Source organism: Rhipicephalus sanguineus, chromosome 9 (genome assembly GCF_013339695.2).
Source record: "Rhipicephalus sanguineus isolate Rsan-2018 chromosome 9, BIME_Rsan_1.4, whole genome shotgun sequence".
Classification (NCBI taxonomy): domain Eukaryota; kingdom Metazoa; phylum Arthropoda; class Arachnida; order Ixodida; family Ixodidae; genus Rhipicephalus; species Rhipicephalus sanguineus.
The window spans coordinates 134,316,861-134,334,807 of NC_051184.2; the positions used below are offsets into that span (position 1 = coordinate 134,316,861).

The window sequence follows — 17,947 nt, forward strand, 5'->3', positions numbered from 1 at the left end:
CTCCCACGTTTAAATGTACATATATACCCTATAAAGTGGACGGGGGGATGGCCGCCGCGGTAGCTCAGTTGGTAGAGCATCGGACGCGTTATTCGAAGGTCGCAGGTTCGGTCCCTGCCCGCGGCAAGCTATCTTTTCGTCCACTTTTCTTTCTTCACATTTACCTTACATTTACTACTAAAAACATCCCCTATACTTTCCTTGGCATTATTGTCTGTTAGTTCTCATTAATATCGTGTATAACAAAGAAAACGAGCCCTTGAAATTAACACTTCTTTCCTTTTTTCATTTAGTGTAATTTAGGCGCTCTATTGGAAGCACGTGCTCGACCTCACACACAGTATCACCCTCTTGCCATTCCAATCGAATCCTGCAATATTTGCAAAAGCGCAACAGAGGGAAATTTGGCGACATTTACCACAGGTATGTAATTCTTTGTGCTGATTTTAGTACTTCTGACCAAGTTTTGTGGTGATCGAGTATTTCGAACAGTAAAAGGACATTCTGAATCGAATTGAATCGAACTATTGAATATTTGAAGTTTAGACTATTCGCACACCCCTTACTTCGTACGAGATCTACGTACCAGCGCCTCAAATTTGTGCATCCTAAAGGCGAGTTTTTACGGCACCTCCAACCCCCGACTTCTGCGCCAGCCGGGAGATGGCATCGCTCGCCCGCGGGGCCATTCAAACGCGAGCGATTCGCCAGCGCCAGTCACTCCACTGGGCATGCGCGGAGCAGCACCATGGGGTCTCCCTCGTTTCGCAGGGCGAGCCACTTCCTCTGCGTCCTTGCGCCAGTGCTGGTCGGGTCGCTTGGGCGGCGCACGTGCTCTTCGCGCATGGTGACGTGCGCGCGTGAATCTAATTTTCGCTCTGTCACGCTGTGTACTCCCTGCTCTCTATGAATCTTTAAGCGAACGCTGAGCCGAACTCGTCTTATTAAAATTTCGGGGTATCACAGTCCGGAAGGCTGGTAACATATCGGAGTTCGGAGTTAAGATGGATCACGAATCATGAATATGTAGCTTCTCATGAACTCGCACCCTGGTGCGAGCGTCACTAAGTGATCGCGGCACTTTCTGGGCGCATAATGTGATGTCTAGACGACCAGAGGGACTCAGTACTCCCAAGGATGTACTAGTACTATTCAAATAACTGTACGTTTCTTTTTTCCCTTCGTTTCTTATAAACTACTACTCAAGCCGCAGTTCGCGCAGTCGGTTTACTGAGCATGAGGCCGGCGCTCGCATCCGCAAGCGTAAACAGACCATCGGCGACGTCTCCCACTACTCGTTTGCTTTACTGCCCGACAATCGCGTTTCCGGAACGGATTCACCGAGCATTACCGCGCTGTATCACCGAGAGCGTTGAACAAGACGGCGGTCGTGAGTGGACATACTCTTCAATGCACTCCGGCGGCCGGGAGTAAGCCGTCCTACACTACACGTGCTCTGGAAAGTGCCGAGTCGTCCCACTACAGTTTCGGTTTTTCTTGTGCGTGTGTGTGTACTTCCCCGACTGCGTTAGCCCGGTTCAAGAGTATCGCATGGACCGGTACTGCAATGTCAGCGTACTTGTTTTGAGTGTACCGAACTTCGTTCATTGCGTGGATTTCTACGATGGCTGTTGGAGGCTGGCTGAGCGGAGGTGCGCACTCGTCTCTGCTTCACACCCACCTGGAGTCACCTGCAGGTGTGTCCACCACTACGGGGCTTTCGAATCATCCGAACGACATCCGGAAAGCCTGCAGCCATTAGGACACAGTGCACAAAGCACGTCGTGGTAAAGCAAAGTGCTCTGCTAACATGGTGCGCGTGTTGGCGGGATCGCTAAGCGCCGCGTGCGCTTCTATGGTCGCGAGGACGCGCTCTTACATTGAACATCCTACGAAACTACGAGTAGCCAGTTCAAGTACAGTGCCAGTCGAGGACCAAGAGCTGCGGCAGCGGCGATCGTCATCTCACAGCCAACGACGCCAACAACCGCAGCAGCAACGCGCACAAAAGCGGTACGACGCTGGAGTCTACGCCGCCAAAGTACCGACGTGCGTCGACTGCGGTGTGAGACGGAGGTGGTGTTTGACTGCGTGGGTGCCCGCCTTTTGTGCCGGTGTACTGGCTGTGCTGTGTTACGTGAACTCGCTGGATGGCGATTTCGTGCACGACGATATGGTGGCCGTGGTGGGTAACTCCGACGTCACAGGCGAGAGTAGACGGCACGCGTCGTCTTCGTCGTCGTCGCTTTGGATAAACGATTTTTGGGGACGTCCGATGGCGGATCCCCGAAGCCATAAGTCGTACCGGCCCCTCACAGTGCTCAGTTTCAGGTAAGAATACCCGCGCTAACAAATAGCTGAAAGGAAGTTTTTGTTTTCTTCGTAGTTTTAGCTTGGCGCGCTGTTTCTAAAAAGTGTGCACAGGCATTTCTACTCCCCTCCAACACCCCCAAGGAGAATTCTCACACGCTCCCCAAAATCATTCCAAACCAACCCAGCAAATAGTCCGTCGCGGTGGACAGTGGTTACGGTGCTCGGCTGCTGACCCAAAGGTAGCGGTTCGATCCCGTCCACGGCGGTCGCATTTCCATGTAGGCGAAATGCTAAAGGCACGTGTACTTAATGTGCGACATCAGTGCACGTTAGAGAACAACAGAGGGTCGAAATTACCGGAAAGCACTACGGTGCGCCTCGTAATTGTATCGTGGTTTTGACACGTAAAACCCCAGACATTGTTATTTTAACCGCCTAAGAAATTCGAGTAGGCAAGCTTGACGACAGAGAATGCGGCTAGAAAGAGACAGTTCGTTCACAGCAGTGAACCACAGCTAAACTGCGAGAAAAATTTATACCGACATTTTCTGCAGGTGGTAGTGCGTATATGCAAAGTAGTCCTGAAAGCAATCGTTGAGATAACAGAAAAGAATAAGGATCCATAAGCTAGTTAACTCCCAACGCATCAGAAAGACGTGAGTAATGAAATTAAGGAATCTAGGACGTAGATCGATAGTCTTCCGTGCTTACACAACTAGTTTCATGAACGAAAAAGAAAAAAAATTAACTAAGGGAACTTCCCGATAACAATTTTCTCGTTGTTTTTTGATGGTTACGATACACGGCATCCGATAAAACTAAAACAAGTACTGCATGCATCGTAACTTATGCTTTGGAGCTGCTACAAAAACTGCTGCATGTCATAACCGCCAAATAAAATTTTCGAATTAGTCAAAATATAGTCTGTAGGAGCGCGTTGGTAGTCATATTACTTCATGACTGGTTTACTTTTCTTTCTGCTAAGAGCCTACAGCAATAACGAGCACAACACAACCCGCGCTAGTGAGATAACTTGCGTATTATGCTCGAAAAAAGAAAAAGAAAAAAGAAATCCAATCAAGCAGCCGACGTTTAGCCGGAAAGTTTAACAACCATACCACGATCTTCAGCTAAATGTTATCGCGAAAGCCTTAGATGCCTCATCAAACGCGAAATTTGACCGTCGGCGACGGCGTCTCGCGTCCTGCGACGTCAGGGACGAGTGATGCAAAAAAATCATCATCACGAGATGACGTCACCATATGACTTCACGATGACGGCACAGATCGCCATGATTTTTTAGGTCATCGTGACGTCACAATGACGTAATTTCACATGATGACGTCATGACAGCTCAGCCAAAGGTGGTGCGATCACGGAGGCAATGCAAAACAAGGTGAGGCGCCTACGATCTTGGAGGCAGTGCAAAACTACCTTCGGCGCAGAAAGCTTTCGCAAGTTGGCGGGGCAGCATAAGTACATCGGCTGAGAGAAAAAATAATGTGGCTTTCGCCTTCGAGTCGTCTTAACTGAATGCATAAGGGACCCTGGGAGTTTTTTACAGCGAGAGCTGTTATGGGATCAACACAACGGGCGTTTTTGGCGCAGTAGTTGTCCGCCGCCGCCGCAGCCGGTTTCCGCAACCACTATCGCACGAAATAAAAAAAAGAAACGAAATGAGCAAAACATATCCAGGATGGAACGGGCTTCGAATGTGCGCCTTTTCCGTGGAAATCCAGCATTCCACTGCAGGGCCATGCCGGTGCTCGAATGTCCTTCGCAAAAAGACCCTACACAGGCTTCATCTCAGGAAGGAACGACGTTAACGTATGTAATATAGCGTGGTTTAAGAGTAGATAAAATCACAACCAGGCGTCACACAATGCGAATTGCGTAATGAGTGGGTTGTTGAATGCTTCCAACCTATTACAAAAGGCTCAGCTGGAATTCTTCATCGTGATCCGCCACAGCATCCACAAAGTGCAGATGTCTTAGCTTAATGAATGTAATAAAGCGTTGTAGGATAGTGAAATAACGACCGCGTGTCAAACAATGCGATTTCTGTAACTAGTGAATCGTTTAAAGTTTCCAACCCATTACAAAGGGCTCAGCCGTAATTCTTCGTCGTCATCGGCCAGTGGCGTAGCCAGAAATTTTTAGGGGGGGAGACCTCCTTGTCCTGAAGTAGGGGTCGGGCAGGCAAATGTGATCGAGTGTCATTTTGAGCTCTTTATGCCGTGGCAAAAAATGTCGGGGGGGGGGGGGGGCACGGGCTTGGTGTGCCCCCCCCCCCTGGCTACGCCACTGTCATCCGCCACTGTTGGTTGGCGTTCGATGGGGCCTTTTACTTTTCGCCTTTGCTCTGTGTGCAAGTTTGCGTCATTGAGAAGAGACCGAAAGCAGATGCTAAAAGAAAAGACGCCGAGGAAGAGGAGCGCTGAAACGCCCTTTGGTCGCGTAATGACCCGCGCCAGACGGCCAGTCTCACCAGCTGGGCGGCGTAGCGGAACGGTTCTGTCTTGCGGGTAAACGCGGCGGGAAAAGCCCGAGAAAGTATAAAACGCACGTCTGAATTTTCTCGCATCAGCTCCTTTACCGAATTTCTGTGGCACATGCGCGCATATGACGATGATAGTTTCCTGATAGGCCGCACAGATTTGTGTGCCACATACCCGTTGGTTGGGCTGACTGTTGCTTTCATTTTTAGTGGACCAGTGGTGAGTAGTGGGATTTACACAATATCTCTGGCGCATACCTGTTTATGATGCCTACAAGCGTTACCGTGGATCCCGGACATGAAAGGCTTCACCAAGAAGAGATTGGCTTTTACAACAGGCGCTAAGAGCCCTTTCCAACGACCAAAAGGAATCTACTGCTTGCATTTATTATCGCCAAGGAATAACGTGAGAGGGTTTTAGCACACATCTCTCCCTCTGTACATCGGTTGTTCTCATTTCGATATTTCCGGTGCAACAGCGAGTACAAATCTTAAGCAGTACACAAAAGCCACGTAACTAAACACACTTAAGTGAGAATGCAGAATGTTCGCAAAATATAACGGCTAATAAAGGTCATTTGGTTTCATCAAGTTAGTTCTCCCAAAAAACAAAGACGCCGCACTCAACTGAACAAAGTTTTATCTAAAAAAGAAGAAAAAGCAGCTGTGTAGTCTAGTGCAGCTGGAAGGCTTGCGCAAATCCAGGAAGAGGGACCACCACCATGAACTGCGCCAATGGTGGCTTATCGTCCGCTGCATGTAAAGATAAGCTACTCGAAAGTGTTTCCCGGTCTTTTGGTAAAGTTCTCTCGCTGCGCAAGCCTCGAAGAGCTACAGCAGCAACGATAGCTCAGCGGGCGAAAAAAAAAATCTATATTTCTCGATCCATAAAAAATCTGCCAAGGATTACAGGAGATTCTGGAGTCGTTCTCTTCCAGCAGGAAGGGACGCTGCCACTTCGCAAATGAAGAACAAACGAACATTGCTTGATATTATGAAAAAACGAACAAAAAAGCCAATTACAATTTCATGAGTGCCTGGGGCTTTACTTCACCTCGTTTGGTTTCAATTGGTGTGAATGTTTTGTTCTTTCTCCTTAGCTTAACAGTTCAGTTTTCGACACTTTTATAAGATCTTCCGCTATAGGCTCGAATACTTGCGAAAGGTTTTTTGTTACCTTGTATATGCTTCATTGAAAACAGTCACCGCAGGGGCGGCATTTTGCTGCGTTTCCTTGTGACGTGCTGTTTGGGGGAAGCTGAATTTTATCAAATACAAAACGAACAAAAAGAAAGAACAACAACGTACGTTCTTAAACTTTCATATCGCCAGAAGCGCGCAGTAGAATTACTTTCTCCAAGGAACGTTTTCTATCTAATGGCACGTTTATTCCGGATCCTTTCTTCTAATGCAGCCCACTCTTGCCCTTATTCCCCAATACTTGATGTCTATGTGTGTTGTCTATGTGTGTATTTATATGGTTTATAAAGCCTGTGTTGTGTATGATTTGAAACAGCGTTTTCTTGCATCTGTTATGATCTACCCTGAGATCATAGTCGGTCGTGTCACAGTAGCCGAGGCAGGCTCGCCGTAAATGATAGAGGCGTTCAGGTCCAATCACTTGTCGACATAGCCTCATGCACGGCTAGTCCAGTGACATTTAGGCGAATGTGACGAGGTGAGGCGTATTATCAACCAGTCTCGCGTATTTGAATATGAGTTGCCGCTTAAGTCTGATTTTACTGGGCCATAAAATACACGAAACGTTAGCTGGCTAACGTCTGCTACTACGCAGCCAAAATGCTCCGTAAAAAAAAAAAAGGAGGAAGCAAACAACATTGATTTACGCAAAAAAGTATCAACGATTTTGTTTTTAAGTGCTCTTTTATGAGAGGGTGCATATCTAGTTCGATCGTCTTAGGCTTTCTTAATCAATTTCCATTTGAAGAGCACCGAATTCATGAAGGGCGGCGCATTAAATTTTTTTTCTCTTCACTCACTAGCCATTCCTCAATGAACGTTTTTCTGCCTGTCTCTCTCTCTCTCTCTCTTTGTATTTTCCCATCATCCGAATGAAACCGCTACGCTTCGGATTTTGCAGCACGATGTAATTAAAAATCGCAATTAACACCCAGACAGGTATACACACGTTATTAACGCACACTGCTTTGTAGTGTGTAGTGGCACTTGCACGTCGGCGTTCGTGTGCATTCGTGTATACATTGGGTTAACATTGTGTTTCGTCGCGCTGCTGAAGCGGATCTCAGAGGCCACGTAGAAAGACGTCCGTGCCTGAGATCTGCTTGCCCAGGTGCCGCAGTGATCCAATCTGCTCTAATCTGCTCACAAGAAAACTATCTGCTGTTTCAGTGAACACATTAAAATAATTTCCATTAATTATCCTGATAGTTAATGGACGCTTACCTGAAGTAAACGCTTGCTACGATATCATATATACAATACAACACTTAACTTAAGAAAGGGAAAATAGATAAACCACCCGTTTGTAGCAAGAAGCCACAAGGAAATCCATACGGATTTCTCAGAAATAAAGCTTTATTTCTGAGAAATCCGCTTGGATTTCCTTGTGGCTTCGTGCTACAAACGGGTGGTTGCCTATTTTCCTTTTCTTAACCCTTCCGCCACCTTGCGGGATTCCGCAAACTGATTTGCAACGCTTTACTTGAACCAGAAAAATTGATTTCATGATGATTATGTATGGTGTTTTATGGCGCAAGGGCCATTTGATGGCCAAAGCTCGCCAGGCCAAGAACCATTGATTTCGTACCATTCTCATGCTTTACAATACTTTTTTTTAATATTCGGAAAAGCGAAAGTAAGTGCTCGACAGGAAACGCTTGCAAGCACTTCCTCTCGAGTACTAGGAAGAGCGTCACAAACAAGAGTGTCACTCCGTGATCTAGCCACTAAAAACACTCTCCAAATATTTACAAATACCACGTGCATACTGCATAGGCATTGTGCTGCAGGCTTACAGCACGCTGCACAGTTTTAAATATAGCGTGCGGAGCTCCACGCTCATCGATCATCGGTTACGGTCCCATTGCCGTGAGTCCGACGCTCTTTGTCTCTGCAAACGCCAACGACCTCGCGAGAAGTAGAGTCTGTTTCGACGGGCGTGGTTGCCCAAGTCGTGGGGAAAAAAAAACGAGGAAGACAAAAAAAAATTCTAGAAACGCCCTGATACGTGTCGCTCAGCTGCGTCTGGTACGAGCTGGCAGCCCTGCAACCGTCCGGTTGGAACGTGTGTCGTGGTGTGCTCCGCAGACTGCTTCAGTCTCTCGGGCGGAGGGAGGAGGGGTACAATGCTCGATGCCCTTCCCATGCAAGTTCATGCGGACGCTTATCGATCTGCTACGAGTCAATCCAACAAGGAAGAACGTGCGAATGGGCTTCCGAGATTGGAAACTGCCCGGAACACTGGCAAACACATATGTGACAGGCAACGTTTATGTGGCTTTTAAGCTCGTGTGTAAGGCTTTATGCACGGGTTAATTGGAACAAAACCCTCTGTAGGGAAATTCTCAAATGTGCAGAGTTGTTCCGTGAACAGTTAGTTTTCTGGTGAGGACGGAATGTACGCTATCGTGCTGTGGTTGACAGCGAAGCGGTGTATGGCTATGCGAAACCAAAACCCGTCCCTCCTATACAGGAAAAAAGCTTCTAGCGTTTACGTCTGCCACTTCAGGCAAATTCTAATTGTGCATGTTCCTATGGCGTAAAGCAAAATTGCGTCAGGGCCGGCAATGCTATTCGTTTTCTGCTAAAAGTAAAATTGATATACGGTGAACAAGAACCCGTGCTGGTGCTCTTCAGAAAATGTTGGTGGTTCCCACTCGTGCTTGCGTTGGCGTTGGCGCAAGTTGGACATAAGGCACAGTAACACAAATGGGACGGCACAGTATGTGTTCTAAGTTATCCCACACAAAGAGCTAAACATCTTTAGTATCAGCAGAGTGTACTAGAACAGAGGAGTGATCGGAAGGAGTTTCTAAAAGTGAAGCCCAAACAGTGTCAAGCCGCTTGCGGCGCTGCGATAGGTAGTCTGCAATATGTCGTCGTTTAAGAGTTGTGGGCAGCTTCACCAAAGTGGTGCACTGGTAGAATGCCCGCTTCACACTCAAAAGACCCGAATTCGAATCGCAGCTCTAGATGGCGGGCTTTTATATTTAGTGCCACTTGTTACAGCGGTATTGGTTTTCCTTTGTTTCTTAAAACTAGAGTCAGTTGCTGCGTATTGCTACGAAATGTAACGTGAAATGTGAAGTGAAATAGAAGAAATTTACTGAAGCAATACATGTTGTTGGGCTAGTCGGTTCATGGTAACGTAAAAGGTTGAAACTGCGCGAAGAACACGGGACGGCATGGAAGAAAAACCATCAGGTCAAGTTCACCAGTTGTGTTTCTAACACTATTTATGAGATACCCCTTTCTTGCGGGCGCTTATACATAGGCCAAACCGGCCGACGTTTCAACGAGGAACACAACAGATCTTTGCGCACTGGCACGGGCAGCAATCTCGCATTACTTTGTAAAATGTGTGATAGCAAGAGCTGTTTGCCTCATCTGAATAAGACGAAATTCTTATCGAAGGCTCATTCCCGGAGAGAAAGAGAAGTCGTTGAAGCGTATTTTATCACAAAACGGGCAGAGAGCTGCGTAAGCTCTCCCTCGCTATCGCTCTCAAGGGAAGAAATTAATTTCTTAGACGGACACAGCAAATCACTGCCCTGTACGTGATGCGCACGCTTCTTTGTTGCAGATTTCACCTGTATCATCGCGTTTGTACCTTGTTCTCGTTATTTCTGAGGAAGTATATATTCACCTGCTTTCCTCAAAATAAAATCAGTGCTGCGCTTGTGTGTCTGTGTGTGTGTATGTGTTCCTTTTTCCGTCCCGTCTTCTTGGCGCAGTTTAAACCTTTTACGTTAGAATAAATTCGACAGTGAGCGTAATTATCGGCAGCGCCACCACCCGGGATTCAACAAAAACATAAAGTATGGCCTCCAAGATTTTTGCGACTACGAGACTCGAAACGAAATTTCACATTTTACGTTACTTTTTGCAGCAATACGTTTTAGCAGAATCAAGTTTTAAGAGACCAAGGAAAACCAACGCAGTTATAAAAGGTGACATTGAGAAGAAAAACCAGCCTTCTGCAGCTGCGATTCGAACTCGGGCCTCTTGAGTGGGAAGCAGGTTTTCTACCCGCACCGCTTTGACGGAGACATTGCAGACTACCAATCGCCGCGCCACAAGCGGGTTGACCCTGTTTGGGCTTCACTTTCTGTACAGTGGTGCTGCGGCCGTTCCGAGCACTCCCCTGTTCGAGTACGCTCTAGCATCAGTTAATGAAAAAGTGGCACGGCGCCTCACTGCTGACAAGGAGCACTTGCGCGGCGAGGGTTAACGCTGACCTTGTAGACGGTTCTAGGTTGAGCGCATGTTTTGGATATGAGTATGCATGATGTCCGGCATATTATTAGTAGGGCGATGCGCTGCACGTAGACAAACCTGGTATGCGTAAAGCACTGGTTTCGTTATGTGAATAGCACGTGTCAAGCGCGTGCTTATATTTTTTCCCTCATTAGTGTAGCTGTTTCTTTGTCAGAAGCAATTGGTGTGGTTCGTATATATATTTTTTTTTGCCACGACAAGGCGCGCAGACGTACAGCGCCGCAGCATTACATCCCGCAATAAACTTAGGTTACTCAGTGGAGTTCTGCGGCGAAACTTCGTGCACGCTTATCAGAGAACCCTCTGTACCAAACGGCTTGAAATAATTGTGTCTCAGAATACAGATCTCCTTCCTAAGTCTGGGGCGTGTAATTCATTGAAGGCCTCTTTTATGATACGGTACTAATGGCGTCGCAATACTTCAATAACATTAAAATAATTGAGGCTCGGGAAATTGACAAGGCAGGTTCGTTGTGCGTAAGCGCTCCTTCGATCTTATTAACAAAAAAAGAACTTGAATTTTTGTCATCACGTAGGGGATGAATTTTATGTTCTGCAAAAGTTTACGCAGTGGCGCACGTGTTTGTGGTAAGGGCTTTAATGTTTTCTTGATCAACAGCACTCTGTCCCGTGTCTTCCTTGTGTTAATCGTCTGGTTTGTGCTGTATTTTACCCATGAACGTCGCAATACTACTGTGGCGAATATCATAGCGGATGTTCGGCAACGCCTGCTGGACGAAGTCTGTCGGCCATGGCGTTTTCGCCGGTTCGTAAAATTACCGCGTCTTAGTGCTCTTTGCTACATTTCGCAGCAGTGAAGTGCGAAACGTCTTCGTGATCGCCTCGCCGAGGGCGCTTGAGTGTTCGGGGATTGGCGGTGACGATCTTCGCCGCAAGTGAATAGCTTTAGTCTTATCTTAGAGCATGGAGAAGGAAATAACGCCTCCGGGAACGCCCGTCACTCTCACTTGACGGAGTAAGGGCGCTTACGGTCTCATCGCGATAAAAAAAAAATCACAGCATATCCACGGGGTGAATGATGATGAGTGGGGCGAAGCTACGGAGGGAATCATCTGTAAACCGTGAAACTCTTCCGTGAAATGCGCCCAGTACATAATATAAAGAGTGTGAAACATCGTGTATATATTAAACATCAAACTTTCATTGTACTGTTGGTTTACGTGGTCCCTTCATTATCACTTGTGATCGGTGAAATGCAAGGAAGAAGTCCGCTCCCGAGCGAAAGAGCGCCAAGAGCGACCGCATTCCCCGCTCGCCCTGTGCGAATTAAAGGCAAGGCTAGAGGGAAGACAGGACGCGCGTTCCACGACGCGAGGTCGGTAGCATGCCCAACGAAAGCCAACGGAACGCGATCGTGCAAGTGCTCCGGCTTCGCATCGCCTCATGGTTCCATTTAGCGTCCCAAACCAAACATATTGCTCAAGGTGTGCCTTGCGTTTTTCGTAGAAATAATTTCTTTATCATGTACACTAAGACGAAAAGTTGAAAGCTCACTAGAGTGTATCGCCCGCAAAGTATGTCTTTTAGTGTGATTTAACTCTCGTACGGCAGGGTCCTCGCGCCGTTGCCGGTCCATCTCGCCCGTTGACGATCGGGCGAGGTGGCTACATGCAACTGCTACTACTACACTTTAAGAAAAACATCTGGCGTTCTTTCGTTCTGCTTTTACAAAACATCTGGCGTCTTTCGTTGGTTTATTTCATCAATCAACGGCGTTTTGAACAAAATTTTTATTGTTTAATCACGCACAGGAGAAATCTCACCAGGCACTACCTTGGAGGTAAACAATGGCTGCTAATGGCAATGAGAGACAGAAGAAGTCGGCTTTTAGCCAACACTTACACTTCTACTTCTACTAACGTTTCCTACTGGAACATGCCAATGGCTGCTAATCGGGAATGAGAGACAGAAGAATTCGGCTTTTAGTTAACGCGCACGCTGCGAATTTTTTATTGTTCAACAACGCACAGGAGAAATCTCCCACCGGCACCACCTTGGAGGTCAAAGCGTAAGACTTGTTACTCACTACTACGACCACGACGACTACGAGGGACGAACGGGTGCCGCCTTAAGGAGCTTCGCCCCTAAAAAAAAGCGCGTCTTCCTGTACCGTTGATTTCGGAACGCCCGTACACTCACGGTTTGTGTACGATAAGGGGAGTAATGCCGAACGCCCCGCAATCTAGAGCATTAAGGACGTTTCGAACTCGTCAGCGATCACCATCAGTCAAACGCCCAAGACGTTGTTTCGTTAAATATAGATAAATAAACAAATAAATCAACAAATTTTGGCGATAGCTTCGAGGGCACCGATGTTTCCCTTTGGGAACTGCCGCCATCAATACTATGACAGCATCGAATCTGCGAGAGATCAGAGAACCTGTAAGCAGACGGGAAAAATAAAGCAAAGGAGAACAAGAAGCACGCGTCAAAAAAAAAAAAAAATCAACAGAAAAGTTTGAAAAGTATTTGCTGATCGCCGTGCTCTGATTTTTTACATTCATCGATTTTCTGTTAAGCCCGTGCGCCGCGCAAGCTGCTAAATCATGAAAAAAAAACGTAATGGCAGTGCGAGGCGAATATGTTCAAAAAGTGCTGGGATTCTGTATTGGTTTTTTCTTTTTTTTTAGGTCTCTTGTCGACGCGTTGAGGGAACTCACTGGCACGGGCGTCCTGTTGACAAGAAGTCGAGGGGATGTCTTTTTGGGATCGGCGCCTGTGACGGATATCTGATTTGAAAGTAGGCGTTCCGAAAAGAGCGTCAAGTCTTCCGTTGCTTGCTGTGCAGGCATATGCGTCAAAGCGAAAACGAGAAGGGAGGGGGGGGGGGGGCGGGAACAACAGAAGCGCATGTGCGTTCACAGGAATTTCTCTTGCGTGGAGAATCATTCTGTATTATGTTTCATAGGCGAGCAAACCTTACCAAGTACCCAATGTATAAAGGATATATTTGTTGTTATTTCAGTAAACTTCCAGTATCGAGTGTGCGCTTGTGTAGTCGTTTTCTTCTTCCTTATTCCGTCTCTGTTGTGCGCCCCCCCCCCCCCCCGCGGGGGCGGCAACTATTGCGGCAACGACTGCAGCTGCGTATTAAAGCAAAAGCGCCGTCAAGAGTAGAACGCTATCGCGTTCTAATCTTGACGGCGAAGCGCAAGTCTCCTCAAAAGTTTATTTTGTGTACTTGTTTTTGCAGGAATGTACACAGACTTCGAAGAGACTGCGCAACAAGCCAGGCGTATGTGGTTTCACAGGTGTAACATGCAAGCATGTTTTCACTTATCCACATAACCGCAGCCCTATAGTGCGCCAAACTAATGCTTCTTTTTTCACAGCGGAAGCTGTTATGAGATCACAACAAGGGCCGTTTTTGGCGCCCTAGCTGTTCGCCGCCGCCGCCGCCGCCGGTGTCCGCAACCACTATCGCGCGAAAAACGATATAGGAAAACCAGAAAAGTTTCCAGGATGGAACGAGGTTCGAACCTCGGCCCTCTGAGTGGGTGCCGAGTGCTCTACCTCAGAGCCATGCCGGTGCTTGAAACTGCTAAGCAAAAAGACCGTATACAGGCTTCATCTCGGGAAGTAACCACATTAACATATGTAATATAACGTGCTAGAAGAGTAAATAACAATCGGGCGTGACACAACGCAAATTCTGTAACCAGGCGTCACACAATGCGAATTGCGCAACGAGTAGCTTGTTGAATGCTTCCAACCCATTAAAAGGACTCTGCCATAATTCTTCATCGTCATCAGCCACAGCACAACAAAGTGCGCATAATGCCTTAGAAGTGTTTAGGGGGTTACACGGTTCTCCGCACAACAACGAAAAATTGAATAGTGGCTGCTTCCTCACTTCACAAAAATTATGATTTATAGCGCAGTGGGTTCCTCGCAAGGGCACTTCTATTGGTTACCAAGGAAGCCCATAAGCCTCCCATGGTCCATTTCCTCAAGGTCCCAATAAACTTATTTCCCTCTGTCTTTCTTTCTCACGTTAACATATGTTATAAAGCGTGGTGAGAGAGTTAAATAACGACCGGGCGTCACGCAATGCGAATTACGGAACTAGTGGGTCGTTTAAAGCTGCCAATCCGTTACAAAGGGCTCAGTCATAATTCTTCCTCGTCATCAGCCGTCGCATCAGCAGAATGACCTCGCTTCTCAGCAGAATGACGTATAATGTCGTTGTGGGTGCTTCCCAACTTCACAAAAATTGTGATTTGTACCGTAATGGGTACGTTGCTATTGTACTTTTATTAGTAGCCACAAGAGAGCTTATAACGGGCTCTAGAACTGACACTCTTCCAGCTTTCGCTGTGACTGTGCTGCGCTTTCCGCGCAGGCCTGGCGTTTTTTTTAAATGCGAAGCATTCCTTAGCGAACCTCAGGCACTTTGGCCGTTTCTATCTACGTATCTATCAATCTATCTTTCTATATAGCCGCTTACGTCTGGGCACTCTCCTGGTCGTCTCCATAACTTGCAATATAGCAAAATTGGCATAGCAGGGGATCAGTGTATGACGAACACGATTCACTGGTCGTGACATGAATAACGCAAAATACCTGTCGCGTACGCCATGAAACCCTTTCTCTCGCTCACGTGTGGCACATACCCGTAAACCAGAGTTAATATTATGCGGGTATGTGCCACCGGTGATACAGAGTCTCAACCAACACAGTAACGGCGAACACGCACATTGACACGCAAGGAAAGTGATAATAATATTAATTGTTGGGGCTTTATGTCCGAAAACGACGATTTGATATGAGAGACGCCGTAGCGATGGGCTCCGCAAATTTTGACCATCGGGTGTTCTTGAAGGTGCACCGAGGTCGCACACAACACGGGCATTCAGCATTCTGCCTCCATCGAATTGCGACCTCCGCGGCCGGGATCGAACCCGAGACCTTCGGGTCAGCAGCCGAGCGCCTTAACCGCTACACCACCGCGGCGCACGCAAGAAAAGTGAGGAAAATGAAGACTGAACACCTCTGGAAGACGCTGAACTTCCACCCACTCGTCCACGTGGCCCGCAGCGTGCACCACGTGTATTACGCAAAAACCGCGTCAATACTTCCTACAATAAATATGCTGAGAGTACCAGGCCTCTCATCACTACCGGTGACTTCAACATTGATTTATCAAGACCCAACAACGCTTGGTCCTTATCCAGCATTGGAGGCGTTGGTGTAGAATAGGTTAAACGGGCCCTCCTACTTTGTTTTCGCCATACGGAGGAAGGCTTCCGAGACAAATTGATGACGTAGGCACCCCAGGACGAGGAGTCGCCAGCCCAGTTTTTCGCGCGGCTAGAAAACTACTGGGAGAGATGGGTGCAGCTCTCAGAGGCACGTCGGTCATACGAAGGAGTCAAGAATCATATCTTGGCGGAACAGTCCTGGAAATTTGCAAACCGGCGTTGCCGTTGTTCCTCAAGGAAACAAATATAGCACGGACGTTGGGGATCTCCTCCAGAGGGCCGACGAATGTGTGAGCGCCCGAGAGATGATCAATTTTGGCAGACTGGAAGGGAAACAAGGAAACCAAGCCGCGGACAATCCCGAAAGGGGTCGAGGCAGGCGACAACACAGCAGCGGAAGGGCGCTCCGCTGTTATCTATGCGCACTAACGGGACACCTGGCATATCAATGCACGAATGGTCACAGAAACATAAGCAACCAGCCGCTCAACGCGAGGAACGTCTCGGCCTCGAAGACGGATACCTCGAATTGGAGGATGGGCAGCGCGTGCCCGTCGTGAACTTTGCACATTGCGCACGTCACGGGTGGTCTACCTGTCGTCAAGGACCGCGTCAAAGGGAAGAACGTGAAGGTCGTGAGGGACACCTGCTCTAACATCGTCCTCGTCAACCGAGGCATCTCGGTTGACGAGGACAGGCCGGTGCTGGGTGGTCTACCTCGTAGACCGTTCGATGAGGACGTTACCGGAGGCCCGAATCCATATTGATACGCTCTACTACAGAGTGGAGGCCTTGGCTGCATGCAAGGAAAACCCTTTCTTCAACCTCATACTGGGGATTATCGAGGGCGCCCGCGCCCCGGCCGAGCTGGACGGTGCTTGGAGTGAGGCTTACGCGTGAGAAGACACCAACGCGACACCGAGGCCGCACAACCAGGTGGAGCCACCAGGGGTACAAACCCAGCCGGTAGTGACAACACGCCGCCAGACCCAATGGCAGACCTTCCAGGCAGTGCAGAGTTTGCGAATGCCGTCCACCCTGGTCTAAATCACCCCCGATAAGCTGAAGGAAGACCAGCAGGGAGATGACACCTTGCAACAGCTTTTTCGGATGCAGATAGAGGGAAGGAGCGGGAAATGCCAGGACGGATCGCTAGCTATCCGGCTGAGGGATGGGCTCCTGTATAGGGAATACGTGACCTAGTCGGGGTGAAATGCAGTGCAACTGACTGTTTCGAGACAGCATCGTCACCAGAACTTCCACCTTGCTTACTGCGGGATCATGGCAGGCCACGTCGGGAAGAGAAAGAGTGCGGACTTCATACTGGCCGGGTATGCATAGAGATGTTGAAAACATTGTCGCCTCCTGCGACATTTGCCAGAAGACGACCAGCCACAAATGAGCGAGGGAGGTACCCCTTGAAAAGATGCCACTTGGTGACACGCCATTTCTCAAGGTCGCTATTGATATCCTTCGCCCTTTGAAACCAACAACCCGAAAGGGTAACAGGTACTACATCTTGACACTGGTCGACTATGCCACCCGCTTTCCGGAAGCGATTGCCCTGCACAGTTTGGAAACTGAGTGAGTGGCCAAGGCCCTTCTGAATATCTTCTCCCGGTAGGTGTACCATAAGAGATGTTGAGCGACCGGGGATCAAACTTCACCTCGGAACTCATGTCGAAGGTGGGACGCCTACTTTCGTTGCGGCTTCAGACGACGACTCCGTCGTCTGGTAGAGAAGTTTAATGGGACGTTGTAGAAGATGCTGCGGCGCATGTGTACGGAACAGCCCAAGGATTGGGACCGCTTCATCGAGCCCCTGCTATACGCCTACAAAGAGGTCCCACAGGCCAGCACCAGGTTCTCCACGTTCGAGTTGCTGCAAGGGCGGAATTTGTGGGGCCCGCTCCACATGCTCGGGGAGCTATAGAGAGGGTCACGATGGGAGGAGGACGTGGAGATGGCCTACCAGTATGTTGTCGACCTCAGAGAGAGTGTCGTTGGAGATAGAGAGTATTTCAAGTATCTCAGAAGAGGCTCAAAACGACGTGTCAGATGGCCCATGAGGCCCTTGACCAAGTAGGAGACTATAATCGCGGAGCGAAGGTCAAGGTTTTGCGCCCTGGTGACCAAGGGCTCCTACTGCTGCCTTCCGAGCACAACAAGCTAGTATGGAATGGAAGATACCGTACAGAATCACAGAAAGAAAAGGCGAGGTCGACTACGAGTGCGATGACATTTCATGCGAATGTGCCAGGGAACCCATACAACACAAAGAAACCGCAACCATGGACGCTGATTGATGGTGGCGACAACAGCCGGTGGCAAGGTGGGCCATTGTGGCCTTGGGAGGAGCGGGGAGACTACCGCGACGTCGCCCATTCCGACAAGCTGAATGCGGTGCAGGCGACGTAGTGAGAAGCATTATTTGCCC

The 17,947-nt window shown here is 48.3% G+C and overlaps 1 protein-coding gene across 1 annotated transcript in view; it reads left to right on the plus strand.

Annotated features, from left to right (window-relative positions):
- Positions 1-1,810: 1,810 nt before the first annotated feature.
- LOC125759984 (protein O-mannosyl-transferase TMTC4-like) overlaps positions 1,811-17,947 on the plus strand; it is a 63,018-nt gene continuing 46,881 nt past the window's right edge. Inside the window, exon 1 of the mRNA XM_049419525.1 lies at positions 1,811-2,331. Coding sequence (XP_049275482.1) covers positions 1,811-2,331 — 521 coding nt within the window. The remainder of the gene's footprint in view (positions 2,332-17,947) is intronic.